The sequence below is a fragment of the Mustela putorius genome, unplaced genomic scaffold (genome assembly GCF_011764305.1).
Source record: "Mustela putorius furo isolate JIRA1106 unplaced genomic scaffold, ASM1176430v1.1 tig00003974_pilon_pilon_pilon, whole genome shotgun sequence".
Lineage (NCBI taxonomy): Eukaryota > Metazoa > Chordata > Mammalia > Carnivora > Mustelidae > Mustela > Mustela putorius.
The window spans coordinates 3,639,484-3,660,236 of record NW_025422117.1 but is presented as its reverse complement, the minus strand read 5'-3'; the positions used below and the strand labels follow the sequence as shown (position 1 = coordinate 3,660,236).

At 35.8% G+C, this 20,753-nt stretch overlaps 1 protein-coding gene across 2 annotated transcripts in view; it reads left to right on the top strand.

Moving 5' to 3' along the window:
* Positions 1 to 20,753, top strand: part of GPC5 (glypican 5) — a 1,424,459-nt gene that overhangs the window by 695,665 nt on the left and 708,041 nt on the right. For both annotated transcript variants that reach the window (XM_004746153.3, XM_004746154.3), the window contains exon 7: positions 17,435 to 17,591. In XM_004746153.3, coding sequence (XP_004746210.1) covers positions 17,435 to 17,591 — 157 coding nt within the window. The remainder of the gene's footprint in view (positions 1 to 17,434; positions 17,592 to 20,753) is intronic.

Genomic DNA, 20,753 nt, shown 5'->3' with positions numbered 1-20,753 from the left:
GATTTACTTTACAAGGTTGGACTTGCAAAAATGTGCCAGAATTTGAATGCCTTACACATGTTTTGAAAAGCAACTATATTATATGCAATGCACTGACCTTTTAGTATTCGTTTTGATTGGTTAATGGTTACACCTTTATAGCTCAGTAAGATTGTAAACAAGGGAAAAAAGGGGAATTTATAAAGGTCAGGGAGGTTTAGTGGCAAAATTTATGAAACCCTACACTTTTCCAATGAATAAAAATGATTAAAATTTATATATTTGCCTTCTAAACATATATTTAAGAAAGAAATTTTTAAAAAATTAATTCAAAACATAAACTATGAAATATTATTTTCTTAATTTTGTTTTAAATAATCTTGTTTGTGTGTATCTTTTCCAAGAAAGCTTCTCTACCTTCACTGAACATCTTTCAAATTATTATTTTTAGAAATGAATGGCATTATGTTTGCATATTATTAAGATAATAATACTAGAAAATCCTCATGGTATAGGTTTTTGTTTTTATTAAGTATTGTTTCTCCAGTTCCTAGAACATAGTGTCCTAATAAATACCATTTACTTATCAAAATTGAAATCTTAAGGGAAAATATAAACAATATAAGTAAACATCCAAAGGATGATAGAAACTATTTAATAAAGTCTTAGCGATTCTTAGAATGGTCTTCCAGAATTATCTGCCCTTCCATCTCATTTCTCTTAATGAGATGAGATGGAGTAGAATCATTCTTGAGCTCAACCAAGAAAAAGAAAAGAACTAAAAAGAGTTGGATGTTAACATCTGATGTAAGCAGTCAGGTCACACTGTTCAGGAACATGCATTCCTAGAATATTTTTTGCTTAAAATTGCATGAGGATGGAGAAAAAGACTTTGCAAAAAGTAGAAAGAAAGTGTAGGCAGGGGTAATGTTGCTGCAGAAGTGCAGTTGACAAGGAGAAGAAAAGATTAGATGTGGAAAGCAATCAACACTCTTGAGAGTTGAGAATGGGGAATGTAGGAAAATTGACTGGCTTTCCAGAATGGGTAAAAATCGTCACCATCATGTCAATAATGTACAGATTCTGAAGAGTCTGGCTTGGGCAGACACACAGAGGGTCTCTGCTGCGTGGGTGAAGCACGCTGGAGTCTGGTGGTAAGAAAGAGGAAAAACTGCTACATTTATATATAACTCTGTGGGTGTGGAGCAGCATACAGAGCTGTAGAGACCATTATTTTAATTTAATTTAATTCTAGACCATTATTCTAGAACTTTATTTTTCTGGAGAAAAATAGCATAGTGGCAGAAAAGTGGTAATTATCCGGATGGCATCATAGGCAGTCTCTGATCCGGCTCTCAGTGATCCCATCTCCCAGTACTCCTGTCTATGAGTGACTCCTCTTCTTGAGTGTAGGTCAGACCTCATGTCTTGCATCTAATGAATAGAATATAGCAAAAGTAGTGGGCTGTTACTTCCAGGATTTGGTCACAAAACATTCAGACTTACGTCTAACTGGTCCTCTCCCCCTCTGGCTGGCACTTTCTCCTGCCCTCTTGCTTGCTGTGATAAAGGGTGCTGCCATGTTGTAAGATGCTTTATGGAGAGGCCTGTGTTGTGCAAAATCAAGGGAGTCTTCAGTCCAACAAGTGTCAAGGAACGAAATTCTGCCAGCTAGCCTGTGAGTGTGATTGGAAATGAATCCCTCCCTGTTGGGCACTCAGATGACTGCATCTGCTGCCCAAACACACACACACACACACACACACACACACACACACACACACACACCCATCCTTTCCATTTCTATTGTTGCTACCCTACTGGCATAGAGCTATAACTGACAGTATGTTATAGGAGTCGGTGATGGTGCCCACAGAGCTTTGAATGGGTGCTCTCCTACCTTTATATTTCAGTGCAGTTTTGGAGGAATAAATCTTCTTTCCACCTAGCTCTTAAGCATGCTTTAATCACTGGTCTTCCCCCTTTCCCCGGATGTTTACATCAAATCAATTGCAGAGGGAATAGCAATATGATTGGAGAAAGTTATTATGATCCAAGGAAGGGGAAATTACATCTTCCAGGAACACTTGTTTGAAGAGCTAAAAAATGATGGGACACTGAATACATGGAGGAGGGAGGAACACTTTGGCTTGCTTTTGGTACTGCTCCCATGTCCTGTTTGTGCCAGAAACAATTCTCATGCTACCTCTGGCATAAAAGAAACGAATATTTAATTTTTAAGTGAAAATATTAGCTTTTCTAGTATTAAATATTACATGGGGTAAAAAAGCAATATATATATAAAATACATATTTATATATTATATGTAATAATATATATTATGTATTTATTATTATGTTTATATATTCATAATATATATGATATACATTATATATAGATTATATATGTAATATTTATATTATATATATTTTATATCATATTTTTTTGGCCAGACTTTTTTGATGTTTAAATTATCTACTAATACAACTAAATAAGGTTCTATGAAATGATGTTCAAAAACTAGAAGTGGACATAATGTTGCTCAGGGTTCAGTAAGTCACAGATTAATATTCTTGAGTCAGCAGAGCAGAACTAAGCATCCAAACACCAGACCTCAAAGTAGGTTTTAGCTGTTTAAGAACACTCACCCCATATAGGTACGTGGGTAAAATGCCAGATAGACACTGGTAAAAATACTGATTGGATACTTAAAATTTAAATGTATAAAAGTTTTACTGAACTGTAGGTTTTCTGTATTGCCTAAAAGTTTATAATGAGAATGAATTATTTATATCACAAGCTATTTTTGTAATTTTAAAGCGGGGAACAAAGACTGCCCCCCCCCAAGAACTCTGCAGAATGTTCTCTTTGGAAAATTCATCAGGCCAGAAAGTTTTTTGGGCTAATCTGAAGGTCCAACAAAATTTTTACTCTATGATGGAATGTAACTGAATTTGGAGGTACTCGGGTTTTCATTTGTCCGTGCTCCACCTGATGGATGCTTTACTAGAGCAGGTGAAGGGAAGTTTCTTGAATCAATCTTCCTCTTCTCCAATATTTACCTTCTTTAAAAATTTATGGAATATTGACTCACTCAGTTCTACCCTCATCTTCCCGATTTCCTCCAGGTCTTTTGATAATAGACGCTGACTTCCCTATCTGTCATTATTCCAAAATGGTTCTCAGGGTTTATTTGTTTATTGTTTCTTCCTCCTTTAACCTGAGCCCTCTGGGCTGAAGTAAAGTACTTAGCACCACAGAAAGAGGATAGTTCATGGTAGTATTCCTGATAATTTCTCCAGTGACACCTAAGTCATCACAGAGTTCTCTCTAGGGACAGAGAGGATTTATGTATCACACCTTTGAGTCACATTTGGCCAACTAACCTAAATGCAAGATACTATTGTCACATTCTAATCTATGTCCTCAGAACATGTTGGTTGAAATCTACTTCCTCTCCATGGCGGCTCTGGGTGTATTTCTATGTACCCAATGTTCAGCCCCTCAAGATGGAGAGTAGGTATGTCAATAAAATACACCTGAATGGTCATTATAACAATAAGACATTTCTATTTTTATTTCTGTCAGAGTTCAGAGTCCCACTAACAAGACCTCTCTCTAGAGAAGCCATCTTAAATCCTTTTTGGGCAAATCCCAGATTCATTTTTAATTTGAGAAGCAGTTTTGGGTAGGTCATTGATTCCCAAGGTGAGCATGTAAAAAACATAACATGACTTGGAAGTTTATTTTTATTTTCAGAATATTCATTTCTGCAAAAATTTCATGACTTTTTTATGAATATTAAGATGCTTTGGGGAAAAAAGTTAAAAGACTGTGTGATAACAAATAAAGTACTAAAAAGAAAGTGAATGCAAGTATGGCATATAGGTCAGACTAGACCAAAAGAACTGTTGCAATAATTAGAAGGCAGATAACTTATAAAATTATAATTTTAAAGACAACAAAAAGGACTAGAAGAACTAAAATTTTTTGACTGTAGAAACCTTCCTGCATGAACAGAGGATTGCCAATGGTTACTTCTCTGGATACCTTTTCTGACTGTAGGTAGATGCTGAGGACTGCTCCTGCCCAGATGAATCTTGGGGTAATGTAAGCAGTGGCACCTGTGATTTATTTTCCCTGTAACCTATCTGCTGATTTCTTGGGCTGTATGTGAGGCTGAGGGATTATCATAGGGCATTTTAAAAGGCACAGTGAAATCTTCCAGGATCTCACAGTGGTCAAGAGATAAAATTATTGAAAGGGAAGGGTTTGCCACAAATGCATGGCCAACCCCCATTACCTCACCCCAGACATCTCTCAGATCTTGATGTTGCAGCAGAGCAAGGTGAAAAGAGCTAAGCTCAATATTCCTGAAAGCTGGTTGTTGCTAACATGGTAATAAAATAAATGCAAACAGAATGAAAAGTTGGAAATTTTAGCAAAGAATTTGAATGTATATAAAAAGTCAGGGGCACCTGGGTGGCTCAGGGGATTAAACCTCTGCCTTCGGCTTAGGTCATGATCCCAGGGTCCTGGGATGGAGCCCCACATTGGGCTCTCTGCTCAGCTTGGAGACTGCTTCCCCCACTCTCTCTGCCTGCTGCTCTGCTTACTTATGATCTATCTCTCTCTGTCAAATAAATAAATAAATAAAATCTTTTTTAAAAATCAGGTAGACATTTTAAAACCAAAAAAACCCAATAATTGAACTCAGAGCACTGAATGGGTTGTTTTTGTTTTTGTTTTTAGGAGAGAGAGTATGCGTGTGTACCCATATGCTCACGAGTAGGGTTGGGGGTAGGAGGAGAGAGAGAATCTTAAGCAGGCTCGATGCTTAGCGCAGAGCCCAGCATGGGGCTCAATCCCACCACCCTGAGAGCATGACCTGAGCCAAAAGCAAGAGTCAGATACCTAACCCACTGAGCCACCCAGGTGCCCCTTAAGTCACTAATGGACTTAAATCAGAGTAAATAAAATAAAACCCAAATAAGTGAGCCTGAAGAGAGATCCACAGAATTAATCTAAACTGAAGCACATAAATTAGGTAAAGCAGAACAGAGCCTAGGAGACCTGGGCCACAGTCAAAATGTCTAATATACCTGTAACTAGAGACCAAGAAAGGTGAGAGAGGGGAGGAAAGAAGCAATCTTTGAAGAGTAATTGGTTAAGAATTTTGTAAAACTGATAAAGGAAATACATCCACTTCTAAGAAGCTCAACAAAACCTAAGCAACATAATACAAAGACAACCGTAACTGGGAAGATAATTGTCAAATTCTTGAACCAAGACAAAATGAAAGTCTTACAAGCAAGTGAAAGAGCCAAAATAAGATTTTCAACAGAAACTAAAGACAGTGGAATGGCGTCTTTAACATGCTGAGGGGAAAATTGTGCCAATCTAAAATTCTATAGCCAGTGAAAATATACATGTAAATGAGGCAGAATAAAATATATTTCTTCAAATAAACATTGAGCGAATGTTTAACTAGCAGACCTGAACTACAAGAAATACTTCATTTCTTCAGGCTAAGGAAAAATGGTCTTGATAGAAGTATGAAACTGTAGGAAGAAATGAAGTTCATTGAAAACAAACCTTAAAATATTGGCATGAGAAGAAAATTTGAGAATTGGAATGAGCTCTGTATCTATTAGAGAAACCATATTCATAATTACATTTTGTGTGTACATGTGTGTGTGCGCGCGTACACACACACACACACACACACACATTTCAAGCACAGAGGAATTATCCAGTAAATTCTTCTAAAAATTTAAGGAATGAATAAGATTAATCTTATACAAGCACTTTCAGGAAATATACACAAAAGAGAAAATGCTTCCAAATTTGCTGTGAGAAGCATATATTGACACCAGAATCTGACAAGGATATTAAAAGGAACTTATCATCAATATTACCAGGAACTAGACATGAGAAGGAAGAATAAATATAAGGATTGTTTTCTGGAATTTATAATATATGTTGAAATGTGATATGAATGGGAGTGACTAAATAGTTAACTTTTTTATGGTTTGTATATTGTTGCAGAAATGGTAAAGGTATTATTGAAAGTATAATAAGTCCAGAATAATAACAGGAAGCTAAGGAAAGAATAACTGATTCATCTAAAAATGGCAAGAAAGAAGAGATAAAAATAAATATATCATATAAATATAAAAATAAGTGTCATATCTAGAATTCATAAAAAGCTCTTAGAAATCCATTAGAAAATGTAAATAATCCCTTTTTTATGGGTAAATGACTTGAAAACTCACCTTATGTTAGAGGATGCAAAAAACCCAAAGTCAGATAAAGATAACTTTTTAAAACAGCACTCTAATAGTATTACACACCCCCAAAAAAACTAAAATTAAAATGGTAAATACTATCAAGTGTTGCAGAAAGTATGGAATAATTGCCATTCTCATCTATTGCTGGTGGAAATTTCAACCTTAACAACCATATTGAAAATTTGTTTTGGCAATGTTTATTAAAGATAAATATTGGGGCACCTGGGTGTCTCCATCATCAAGCATCTGCCTTTGGCTCAGGTCATGATTCCAGGGTCCTGGGACTTAACCCTGCATCAGGCTCCCTGCTCCGTGGGAAGCCTGCTTCTCCTTCTCCCACTCCCCCTGTTTGTGTTCCCTCCTTGCTGTGTCTCGCTCTGTCAAATAAATCAATAAAATCTTTTTTAAAAAAGTAAATATTAATATGCCCTAAGTCATTACAATTCCACTCCTAAGTATATAGTCAGGGTCAATGAATGCTTAAACCATTCAACAAACATGTTAATACTCAATGTACATTATTTATCATAGCCCCAAATTGAAAACAGATGAATTGTCCAATGCTAAATAAATTGCTGTATATTCATAAAATGGAGTTACCTATATTGTAGTTAACAGTACCTATATTGTAGTTAACCCTGTATATTGTCATAATAGGGTTCAGGAAGTACAACCCCAAAATATGGTGTCATGGCATAGTGACTATTTGAGCTGAAGAAATTTGAGAAAGGGCAGGTGCAGGAAGGGTTTTCCTACTTCCTTTGAAGCAGGTCGCACATAAGAGCTGCTTTTCCTATACCAGGAGTAAGGAGTAACCTTATCTCCAAAGACTAGGCATACCACCCAGGGAAACCTGAATGAACTAGCCTTGCTTTTCCCCCACTTGGCTCATATCCTCTTTTGTCCTATACCATTTTCCCATGATTTTCTGTTCTTCATCAAACCTAGCACTAAAATACTCAGGTTTAACTGCTTTTTCCTAATGAAGGCTCCTGGGTCATGTAAAACTTCTATTAAATTAATCTGTATGCTTCTCTCTTTTTAATCTGTCTTCTGTTACAGGGGTTGTAGTTGAGGACTTAAAAGGGTAGAAAGAAAGGATACTTTTTCACCCCTACACAGTAATAAAGAATGAACTATTCACATGCACAATAATAAAATAAGTGTTTAAAACATAATGTTAAATATGAAGTCATATGTGAAAGCATATATATGCATGATACTCCTTTTATGAAATTCATTAACAGACAAATGAATCTATGTAAGTAGGGGGTCAGAATAGGAGTTACCTTTTGATTGTGGCTGCAGGCTGAGATGGTGGATTTCTGGGGTGCTTATAATGAAATATATTCTCATTTGAATTGTATTTTTGTGTGCATACCTATGCAAAAACTCACTGACCTGTATATTCAAGATCTCTATACTATTTTAATAAGTTGTACAGTAATATTGAGAAAAAGGAAATAAGTAAAAAAATAAAGATAGTTTCGTTGAACATTGATACCCACCTGTACAATCTAACGATTCCACCTTTAGGCTTATACCCAACAGTTGAACTGCTTTTTTTTCTTTTTTTAAACACTAAAAGACATAAAGACATTTACCAGATTTACACAGCAACTGTATTTTTACATCTAGACACTCAAAATAGTACGATTGTCCACCAACAGAATGGGAAATGAAGTTACGGCTCACAGGTAACGACAGAATAAAATTGAGTAATTAAAAAGAATTAATTTCTGCTACATCTGGAATATCACAGACATGCTTACATTCATATAAAGTTCCTGAAAAAAGGAGTCTGTGGTGGAGGAAGTTAGAACTGTGTGACAGTGGAGAGAAGAAAATGAGGTATAACGGAGGGTCCTGTTCATATCTGGCCCTGGGTCCAAATGTCCCCTTTTTATAAGGACACGGATCATACTGGATTAGGGCTCACCCTCATGATCTCATTCTAATGTCATTGCCTCTGTAAAGAAACTTTTCAAATAAAGTCATGTGCAGAGGTTACTGGGTTTAGGACTTCAAAATACGTTTTTGTAGAAACAGAAATCAGCCTAGAAGAGCCCGATGTGGGGCTCGATCCCAGGACCCTGAGATCATGACCTGAGCCGAAGGCAGAGGCTTAAACCACTGAGCCACCCAGGCGCCCCAAACATATACTTTTTAAAATATACTTTTTCATACTCTACTCCGTACTTTCTTATACATATACTTTTTTATTCTCTACTTTTTAAAAAAATCCAATTTTTTTTTGTTTGTTTAAGACACACATTTAAATTATTAACAGGAGAATTTAGCCTAGAATCCCAAACACCTGCCTTTCTTCTCCCCAAGACAACCACAACCTTAAATTTTACTAATTTTCTCAAATTATTTCTAGAATATTTGCAAAATCCACATTTCCTTTAATCCTCATGTGGCATATCTTTGTCCGTATTTTTATAGTTTATGTAAAGAGAGCTAGATGAAGGGAATTTCACTGCAAAGGTGAAAATCAGAATGACATTTGTGAAGCTCTAACTCTTGTTACCATCTGGCATACACAAGGGTGTCATACTAAATGAGATCAGAATGAGCTCCTTGGAAGTAAACCTTTAATAGACTGGGGAACTTCAGAGGAATCTTCCCTAGAATGTTTTAATAGAGCATTTGAGGATGAGATCTGCACAGCTGGCCGGTGAAGGCAGTCTAGATTCGTTGCCAAAACCAGGTTTTAAATGAATTTGCCATCCGTCATAGTTCTTTCGAAAAAGCAATGGACGTTTTGACGAATTAACAAATAAAAATCTTTTCTGATCTGGAGCTTTTAGTCTTGACCATGCTTCCCAATTAAAGTTCTCCTCCTTTCCTTCCTTCCTTTTAATTTTTTTTCCCTTTGCTGTTTCTCACGGCATCAGTCTTAGAAAGATCAGTCATTAAAGACAGGGACCATGGCCCGTATCAGTGGAATGGCATAAGTTCTATAATCCTGTTGGAAATATACTAAGATAATGAAACGAAATGGCAAGGGAAAATCTAAATAAGTGGAAAAGGCTAATTCCCATGTTCTATGCAGAAAGGACAGGGTCCTTCTGTCAGCAGAGAGAACTGAGTTGCTGACACCATCAATCCTTGTCTTTATGACTCAACTGAGAAAAAAAGCAAAATTTAGCAGACGACTTGAGGAAAGAAAACCACTCAGGAGCACATGTAAAATTAATAGTATATCATTAACTAGCACATGCATGTAAAGTTAAAACTGCCTTCGTAGTCTGGGTCCTGCTTCCCTTCTAGAGAGTGTGATTGATTCTCGAGCTGTCCGTTATCTAGAATTCCTCTTCCAACCATTCATCCATCAGGTTTTGGGATACTTTCCCTTGTTTGCACAGGAGGAGCAGATGTTCAGTTTTGTTCTGTCTTTGATTTTGGAAATTTGGTGGTTATGCCCTGTAGTGTCGTGGAAGCTGGTTTGGGATAACGAGGCAATTGGTACACGTTCTGAGCAGTAAGTGCCTAGTACCTTCACTTGCTGTGACACCCGAAGTGGGCAGAGGCAGTTTCCTGAGGCCAGCTGGGCTCAAATGACTGTACATATAGGGCAAATATACATGAAATTCTTTGTTACCTGTGTTACCTGAGAATTTAAATATTTCTCACCCATATGAAGACCTAGTTACAGAGAAACAGGGTTTCGGCATGTTAACAGATTGCTTCCCAATAATACGCCACATCATGAATGATACAAATTTACTCTTCACCGAAGAAAAGTGAGAGAATGAGATTATTTAATATCTGATTCTTCTGGTTTAGGATGCCCTTTAATTTTAATTATAGACTCACCTGGAACAGCTAGAAATATCGATGATTTCTGTCCTATAACATGTGTGAGTGACAACATGGGGTGTCATTTTTTCTATATAAGTGGCTACTCAATAATGATTTAGAACATTCATAAATTAGGTGGGACGTTGGATAGTAACATCAAGAAAATAATTCTCACCTTTTTTGGGGCTTTGGGGGGAAATATAAATGTTATGCATCATGAAATGTCTGACTTCAAGAAACTTGCATTACACATCTACTCATTTCATTGAACATCTAGCATGTTTTCGGTTTACCTACAGGTTCCCAATCTCCTCCTCCCCTTCTCCCGTTCTCCTGCTACAGGGTCCTTACACACTCACTGCCTGTCCCAAAGTGTCCTTGTTTCTTTCCTATTGCGGCTGTGATCTGTATTTGTCCAGCTAACTCAGCATGGTGGTTTTGGTAGGAGGCTCTGGTGTTTTGATGGAAGACTCCAACTGTGAACTCTGACGTTGTCTTGGAAGAAAAGTGTTTTGCTTTTTCACCAGTTCTTTCCAGATCCTGGACAGAGTGTTTTCACACAGGTGTTTCACAAAAGGCACTTAAGAATAACGTTTGGCGTGCACACTTCCTGTTTTGGGGAAAAAAGTGTCCCCCAATTTTTTGAGTTGTTTTTGAGGCTGTGTTTATACCCCTACTTCCATTTTATTCCTGCACTTACTCATTAATTTTTAGTTTAAACTCTCCTGTGAGGTCAAACGTAGAGTTTGGAGTGCAACACACATTAATTTTAAACATACCTGGTCACTTTGGTACAACAGCTCTAAAGTGGAACCAGCCGTTTTCTGAATTGAAGGTAAGCGCAGTGGAAAAGAGACATACAGAATTTTCATACAGAAACAAAGAAAAAATGATTTTTTTTTTTTTGCAGCATTAGAAGCCAGATAGTGAATGTAGTGGGCCTTTTCTAAGTTCAGTATTCTATTTACAAAATCACAAGACTTTTATAAATTGCCAGACTGCCTTGCATAAACTAAATGCCAACAGAACAGTGACCTTTCAAATTACTGGTGCAACAGAAGCCGAGATCAGAAAGCTCAAACTTAAAGCAAACACTGACAAGAAACCCTACAGAAATGACTTCTGTGTCTGGTCAACGTAACATAACATGACATCTTGTAAAATGTGTTTGGCTTTTGGGGTAGAATAGTCTGTTACGGTTTCGATGGTTTTGAAAATATGAATCTGGAGATTTGCGGTTACGTTACCTGAACCTAAAATATTTTTTTTTTATATATTTGAAAGAGAAGAGTGGGAAATTTTGGTATAAAAAGATTTATACAATACGACTGTAATAGTGTTAGTAAAGGAGGTGATAAAGAATGGGAAGGGTGAGGGTCTAGATGGGAGTGAAATTGGAAGTTTGGGGCAAGGGAAATTAAGTTGTAGAAAAGAGAGGGTGTTATATAATGCATTTTTTTTAAGTTCTCATTTGAAATATGCAACAGAGATAACTTTAAAAATACATCATGAGGAATTTTGAATCAGATTTCCAATTTTAAAATGTTATGAGCTTCCGTTGTTTTCCTATTTCCCATACATTTCTCTGTAAGTTTCACTTAAACTGCATGAAAGTGCAGACACCAACTGCTTTATAATAAAATTAAATTCATATATATGTATATATTTGCATGTATATATTCAAAGAGATTTTTTCAGTCTGTACTGAAAACGGATCTTTAGAGATGTCTTATTAATGATGAAGTGGAAGTATAATTGTATTTTTTTTTCTGTATCTTCAGTTCTCTGGCTTGAAATTTTTCTGTCAACATTTATTTTTCACCCTGAATATTCTCCATCATAAAACAGCAGATTCTACTCCGTCTGCATTTGAATAGATGACTAGAGGCACGTATCTGATGACTAATACTTTCTAAATACATATGTATTTCTTGTATATCTGTGTAAATGGTTGTAAGGGGATGGGGGAAATATTTGAGAGATGCATCACTGCCTGTAGGGTTTTGAGGCACATTCAGTTGCTTTCACATTTGGAAATTTTTGACGAAGACGTTTCTCTTTCACAGCAAACATGTTGTGTATGTGAGCCATCTCTAGCCAGATTTTATTGTAAGTGTTTGAAAGGATATTGCAACTGTGGGATATTGCCAGACTGTTAGTAAAAAGCAAATTGAGTCTATTGAGAGATTAATTCGCCAGCTGAAAGAAATACATTTGCCTTAGAGTCATCAGATATTCTACCCACCAAACTCATCCTCCAAGATAGCATACCTAATGAGCTTCCTAAACCAATTAAACAGAAGCAGGAAGCATCAGTCATCAGCACTGACTATTTTCAGCTAATCAGCTGACTCCACAAACCACATGGCATTGAGGTAAGGGGAACACCCTAAAAGTTGTGGGTTTTTTCACTGTCCTGACTTTATTTCTCAGTTTTATGGATGCAGCATTTTGCAGGGGGCACTGTAAATGAGTAGAGTGCCTTATGCTATATGAAGTGCTTTCCCTTGCATTCAGTAGAATAAAATAAGTTTTAATGGGCTTAAGTGATTTGCTTAAAGGCACACAATTAATGTATGTGTGGGACTCAAAATCATGCCCTTTCCTCTGTTGTAAGTATTCTATAAATATGTATGTATCGATCGACTTTCTACCTTTCATGATTAGGGAATAGGTTCAGGGGTTCCAATGCCACATCTTTACAATTGGGCAGACTCAGAGCCAAGACAGAATGAGGATGAAGGGAAATACGTTTTACCCCTGCATGGGTTCACTTTTTCAAAGACAGAATCAGGGTACTGGTATCAGCTCCTACTGGTTATAATGGTAATAATGATCTAAATAACTAACCATTACTTGAGCACTCACAATATGTTAGCACTTTATTAAGTCCAAATAATAGTCTCAAAGCCTTCCATATTGATCTTCTTTTAAAGATGCAAAGAATGTAGACCCAGAGAAGTAATGTTAAGTTTTTCAATGTTGTAAATTTTGAAAAATGCTTATAAAACGTTCTATATTTTATGAGTAAATGGGACGACTATCCGTGGATGTGAGGAGAAGAAGAGAGATTTGATGCAGTATGCGGCATGAGTGTGTCTACTATAACATGACTGATTTTCATATGCTATTTATAAAAAGTGGCTTCATGACCATTCTGCACGGTCATCTTATTTGTGGGTGTTGCCTTAAATGGGCACATGTGGAAATTATTTTGTTTTACTTAAAGACCTGTGGGGGAAGGCTCCTCTTTGACAGAAGAGAAGCCTATGTATATTTCTCAAAACTGACTTAAGAATAGCATCAGAAACAACACTTGGCTGTGGAGGTAGGGCCAACAGAGCACTGGGGGAGTGATTTGCATGCTGCCTCCCAGGCACTGGAGGAGAGGGTTGTAAAGAGCTGATTCCCGGGGAAAGAACTGGGATGATTTTATTGCGTGGTGACCCAAATCGTGAAGTTAAAGTTCCCTGCCTACTCTAGAAAAAAATGAATATTTTATATACATAATTTTTGACACTAGATTCCTATTCTTAGATATTCATTTAGAAAGGTAATTGGAATACCCTTATGTTTGCTGATGGCAAAACTAAATATCTTGGGGAAGTATTTCTTGGCATAATCCTTCAATGTTAATTTTTTATTAAACAACATTTTAGATGCTTCCAGGAGCCCACAAATGAGATTAACTTCTTTTTAAGATTAAAAGGAAAAATAAGTTAGGAAGATCACAATATGAAACCTTTAGTCTGTTTTTCTTTTCCTAATTTTCACATTACTTCCTTTATATTAATTTTGCCTTACTGCATATTCATGAAGACTGACTGAAATAAGAACTACATATTGAGTACTTTTTAAGAACTAAGGCTATGTCTTCTCCTTGATGTGAATTATAGCCTTCAAAATATATATGTGTTGTATAATATGTACCCAATTCATGTCATTGAATAAATAAGTAAATTCATCCACCAGTCAATAAGCATGAATCCAAAAACTGTTCTAGAATATCATAGCCTCTGAAGAAACTAGAGTAAAAGTGAAGGCACTTTACTAAGTTAGATCTAAAGGATATGGAAGACAGTAATTTATAAATTATTTTCAAATTTCAAATGAATCAAAACTTATTTATTTAACATCTGTAATATAGAAATCCCTTTAGTTCATGATTGGGAGTATAAAAATGATTAAATCAGGGTCTCATCTTTTGGAGATTAACCCTTAATCAGGAAGGCATGGCATATGCTCAGGAAACTTAATTAAGTGCCCATGAATGGGACACATAGATGTATGTAAAAGATCCAAGAAATAGGTATGGAGTGGGAGAAGAGTTATTTGAGTTTGAACTTGAGGGTTAGGTATAATATGATGAGTTGAAATAGAGGAAAGAGGGATTCTATGTGGAGGGAAAATAAGAGTTGGAAGTGAGAAGAGTATAAAACAAGCACATACAAAATTGAAGACCTACAAATTCACACAATTTCCCTATGGAAAGCAAACTGACCGCAGTGGGGCAGGACTTGGGTATCAGGGGACTATAGACATGTTAATGATATTAATTATGTTATTTATATAGACCTAATTAACAGAAACAAAAACAAAATTTTGCAGCAAAAATTTGAACTTCATTTTCTAGACCTCATATCCAAATGTATGTCAGTAGGTGTTGAGTGAGGGGAGGAGGTAATTTGCTCATGTAAATTTAGAAAATGTGAGGCAATGCTCAACTCTTCAACAGGATGGCTTGCTGTGAGGTTTCTCAGGAGCCTCCAGTTTGTGGATATCAAGAAGGGACCGCCGTAGGAATTTCACAGATATTTTACTCTAGGATCACTTTCTGTGATTTGTCCATCTGTAGTCCTATTTCTCCTCTGGACACATGTTGGGAATGAACAGTTTTTGACAGTTAAGGATAACAGGGAGCATTGAGGAAATGAAGGGTTGTGGTGAAAGCACTGATATGGGGAATATAATATGGTGGTGGTAGGTGGAGAGACCGATGTCCCCTGCAACAAAGGGTTGAGAAGCTGTAATGATACATGGAGAGTGGAGATGAAAGTTTATTTTAAGATACAAAGCAGTAGAGTACATTTTTAGATCCAATCACTGCTTAGAGATGAAGTATTATAGCAGAAGCTGGAGATAAGACTTGGGTGTGATTTGTGTCCAGGTGAGAGTACAGTCTGTTAGGACGGGTTCCCAGAAAGAGACTACAAAGAAAGAACAGAGGTTTCCACTCTTCATGGAAACATTTATCTTTATTTTCTTGGAAGTGTGAGGACAAAGATGATCAAGGTAAGACGGAATAAGAATAGTTTAGTCCAAAAAAGTGGGATTTGAGTAAGGATCTTGCTGTGAGAAGCTGGTTTTTGTTGTTTAGAAATGTATTGGGGATTTTTGCAAGATAAATTTTATAATAATTGTGAGAATGATAATGAACATTTGTGGAAGTGTGATGATTGAGAAGTAAGGAAATGAATATTGTAAGGCAGAACTCTCATGAAGAGGACACAGACACTAACCCTATTAGAGGAAGACAGGATTATTGGGAACCCGGAAGTATGGGTCAGATGGAATTTTGAATACTTTTGATGAGTTGATATAAGAAATGATGATTACATCACATGTTCATGGGCTTGAAAAACAGTGAGAGGTACTATAAAAAGCCAGAGAAAATGAAAAGTAAAAAAAAAGGTAAAATCTGATAGCTTGTTTCCCAGGGGTATGGTCTTTTCAGTGAGGTGGTGTCTTATGGAACATTAAACTCTTGTTTGGAGGAATATGCTAGAAAATCAGGGGAGACCTCTTTTTAAATGCGATACCTAGTAACACATTTAGGAAATGACAGTAAATAGAAATAAGTTCTGACCAGAATTTTAAAATTATTGTCCAATTGTTTCACCATTTCATTTTTGTTAGAAAATTAATCTTGAAGAATTGTAATATTTTGGGGGCACTGGGTGGCTCAGTTGGTTCAGCATCTGTCTTTTGCTCAGGTTAGGATATCCAGATCCTGGGATCGAGCCCCACACCAGGCTCCCTGCTGAGTGAACAGTCTGCTTCTCTCTCTCCTTCTGCCCCTCTCCCCACATGTGTTCTCTCTCTCAAATTAAAAAAAATAATAAAATAAAATCTTTAAATTTTTTAAATTAAAAAAAGAATTTAATATTTCACTATTTTTGACATAATGTTAGTTTTTATTTTGAAAGCTTATAAATTGTCAAAGTCCGGTTGCTTTGATATAACTGTTCTTTAAATGCTAAACATGTTCATCTTAGATGTCCTGAGGATATTTCAACCTATGTTTTTCAATTTGAAATATTAACCTTGGGCTGTGTGTTTCATTATTATCTGCTAAATAATATTACTGTCTAGAAAATCTCTTAGAAGTAACAATCCTGATATTTCATAAAGCACCCTGAAAATTTAAATGTCCATTACATATTTGGCAGGGGTACATTTCATTCATAATATAGCAGAACCTTCTAGTGCTCGTGCTCGGTCATGTGTTCTCCAAAACTGCCTTATAGGGGTATATGTCATCTATTGAATAATTTTACTCAGATTTAGCTTAAAGTAAAGTATTCTATTATTCATAACATCACCTTCTTGAAAAGGGGTTCAGGCATTTCCAATATTATTCAAAAATATTACCAGCGCTCTTGTGCTGTAGGGGAAAATGACTATTCCATCTATTTTGCTCATATAAGTAAATGAAATGCTTGAGAGCCAAGAACCAAGAAGTTGGTTAAATTTCATAAGTGATTTGTAGAAATGGAAGTAGGATCTATGTCTTTTGCTCTTAGGTTCAATTCTGTGCCATAGGCAGTGGACAATGCATTTGATCCAAAAAAGTTTAAAGCTATAAATGTAAATGCCCAAAATTCTGCATTCTTTTAATGGAAACTTTTCCTGAAGAATTTTACTCTGTTTTGAGAAATTTTGGATTCTTGGTTTACAACACAGCACAACAGTATCAGCCAATATACTGCGAAGGGAGTTGTGTTGTACTGACGTTTGATTTACCGTGCTTAAAATGTTAATTCAGAGCAAAAGGAGTCTCCAGGCAAACTCTCCAGGAGCAAGAAGACTGGTTTATTTGCTTTCCAAAACCTCAGCCCAAGCTTGATCACTGATTTCATACGCAGATTGTAGATCTTCATAGCTGTAAGAACTTGCCCATTATTTACAATTATTTTGGTAGTTTTAATTTTTATTACAGACTTGATTTGGCCAGGTGTTCTCATCAAAATAGTAGATCCACATCAGAAAATGATTCTAATTCCCACATATATTTCTGAGTAGCTTTCTTCGGTGATTTGAGTTTGCTGTTAATACGTGTTTTTGGTATCCATGTTTAGCTGTTACAGGGTAGGTCACCCAAACCCGACAAGTGGCAGCATCAGACCGGCAGTGGCGGTGGCATGGTTGAACAGGTCAGCGGGGACTGTGATGATGAAGACGGTTGTGGGGGATCAGGAAGTGGAGAAGTCAAGAGGACCCTAAAAATCACAGACTGTAAGTGTGTGGTTCCATCACCACTTCTAAAGAATGAATTTTGAAGTCTAATTTTGAGGATAATTATTAGTATGAATGCAAATGAATAAAGACAGTGAATTCAGAAGCATGCAAAAGGAATTTGGAAATGACAGTGAACCCATTTTTAGTTATTCAGGACCTGTATTCATGGGAGTGTCATTTATTTTTAACTAATGGCTTTTAATGGAAATAGCGGGTTTTGTTTGTTTGTTTGTTTGTTTTTTTTTTTTTTTTTTTTCTGTGAAGGATTTGTGAATGACCAGTTCTGAGAATTGAAGTTCTTAAAGTCGGATAATTCTCAAGGCTTGAAATAACGACCTGGGGGACTATTAAGTGTCTATTGGTAAATAATGTGGAATCAGGATGGGTAAACTCTTCTAAATAATCAAACTCTGCAACTTCATTATATTTCATCATTCTATAAGAAATCATCTTACTAGGTTTTCATCATAGTTGAATTACAAAGAAACTGGTTAAATGTAGGGCTATTTATAATGAAAAAGTACTTGGATATAACCTTATGAATTTGTTCTTCTCCAAAAACTCTCACCAATCATTCACCTCGTTCCAATTGTCTGGGTTTGAAACCCATTTCCAGTATTGCTGGACTGGTCACCCCCACGAAAGTGGAACTTCCAAATGACAACAACAAGAAGTCACCAGATGAGTTTGGCTTTCTTTTCTTCATTTTAAAAAATGAAGAATGTTGGCTCTTCCTTGTTATATACATGCAGATGATCAGATGGGCAAGATAACCGAAGCGGTTACCTGAGAAAGCAGTGTGCAAGTTCATGGGTCCAAGGGAGCTACCTTTCAGCTCTTCATTTATCTGAGGTCATACCAAAGGTGATCACTTTATAAAGTAATTTGGTGGACCTGTGCAGCCCTATCTGGAGGCTGGTCAGATAGTCTCCCTGTAAATCACAAAGGGCTGCTTTGGAACTATTAGACATGTCCTTTCATGACTTTGGTGGGAGAAGAATTCATTTACTTTTCACTTCTTGTAGTAAATTTAGAACACTACACATGCTTCAAACATCAATACTCCATTCTTCCTAGGATCCTGTTTTATAAGGCAAATATATTGGTTAAAGGAATGGAAGCCTCAGAGGTGCAAAATCCAAAGGGCAATTAATATAAAGAAATATGTTTTCCTGTTAGACACGGAAAGTAAATAGATGGAGTTTAGTGGAGCACAGCAATGGAACGAAGGACCACAAAAATTTCTTGATATATTAGGAAATTGCTTTCCTAGTGAAAATTAAATATCTTCTACTTGTGTAGGAGCAGGTAAGGATATGTGCTTTTGTTATTGGTATTAATATAGTTTATCAGATTGATTCTTCTCTTTTCTATATTTTGTTGTTTAGACCAAAACAATGAAAAGGGAAGAAATAGAAAAAGCAAATAAAAGTGTTTTCTAGAAAAAAAAATTCTTATTAAGAGTTAATATGTCCTCCATTGTATATATTGATACTTACCTATTAGGTTAATATTAGTTAATCTTTCTTTTTTTTCTTTTTTTTTTTTTGAGTATTTTTGTGTCTTGTAGTTTCATTGTCATTTGAATATTAGGGTTTTAAAGATAAACATTATTATAAAAAGTCTAGGTTGAAATTTCATCTATAAATTATGTGTGTGTGTAAGTATAGAATTAGCATTTTTATAGGGATTTTTTCATTCTTGGAGTTATTTATAAGCTCAAGAACTCCTTATGTATTAATAGATAACTGTTGTTTTGTTTGTTTCGTAAGAGAAGTAGAGACAGTAGAGGATATTTAACTACTAATAATCTTTCACACAAAACCATACTTGTCAAGGTGGCACGAATGCATTTTTACTTCAAAATCCTGTTTTCAGTTATTACTGATGGGGACAGGTGTGGTACGAGCAACTATCCATCAGAATTGGAGAGATTTAAGAGATAGATGGTTTTCAGCAACTCCAGGCAAACATTAAAAAAAATCCACGTCTGCTGTAAGTGGGCTGCTTCTCATGTTTCTCAGAGTTTATAGCTGTTGCCTTTCAATTTTTAATAAGTGGTTAGGAAACCACTGTGGATAGTAGGCTGAAATAAACAGGGACAGAGAAAGTAGCAAAGCAGAGGTCACATTTCTATTTTTATAAAACACTATCATATTTTCCTTGTGTTTGACTCATTTGATATATTGCTAAAGCAAGCTAAGACATAGTTTTGGGTGGTCTTAATGACTTAAAACTCATGTGCTCTAGCAAGTTAACCTGGTGTCATTTGTATAAGGGACTTGAAATGCACTATTATTTCTTCTGTACATTGATATGATTCCTTATTAAAAAAATTGTAAGTAGAATACATTTCATTTGTCACCTCAAAAATGTCTTATTAAAAATAGTTACACATACATGTATGTATGTATATATGAATATATATATATATGGAATGATACTAATATTGTGTTCTGCAAATTTTATTTTCCTCCATTTATGAGAATTTTCAAAGTTGATGAATATTTTACTAATTACCACTTGACCTGATATTCTGTCTGCCTTTGTTTGTGTTGATTTCAGAAAAAAGTGCAAAGTTTTATCATCAAAATATTTATATACTTTTTAGGTATGACTTAGTTTTCATCACCGAGGGTATCAAATAATTTAACAAATGTTTAGCTCTTAAAACTGATGGCTGTCAGTTTTCAAATGATAGCTGATGTGTTTCTTATAAAAAGCAGCCACGTATACTATGCAGTGTTTACTCTTGGGAAACTGAAAACACTTCCTTATTTCAGTAAGATGATTTAAAAATCCCAATCTTCTAGAAACTTTTTTTTTTTTATTTGCATTGAATTTGGCTCATTTGTGTAGATGTGTGATTATTTCACTAGTAACCTGGAATTACAGGATATAGATGGCTTTGAATCTTCATTTTGCCTCACCTCTGACACTCACCCTCCTTTCAAGGTTGCTAATTGATCGCAGGTTCTTGACGCCAGTGGAGAAAAAGAAGTTCTGTTCTTTTAGTCAGGCAGAGCAAACCTACTGACACTATCATCAATACTTTTTCAACTACTTGACTATTCTTCTAATATCCCCAAATTCTGATAGTTTCAAATGAAAAACAACCCAGAATGCCACTAAAACACAGCTGTCAAAAAACCATTTCAT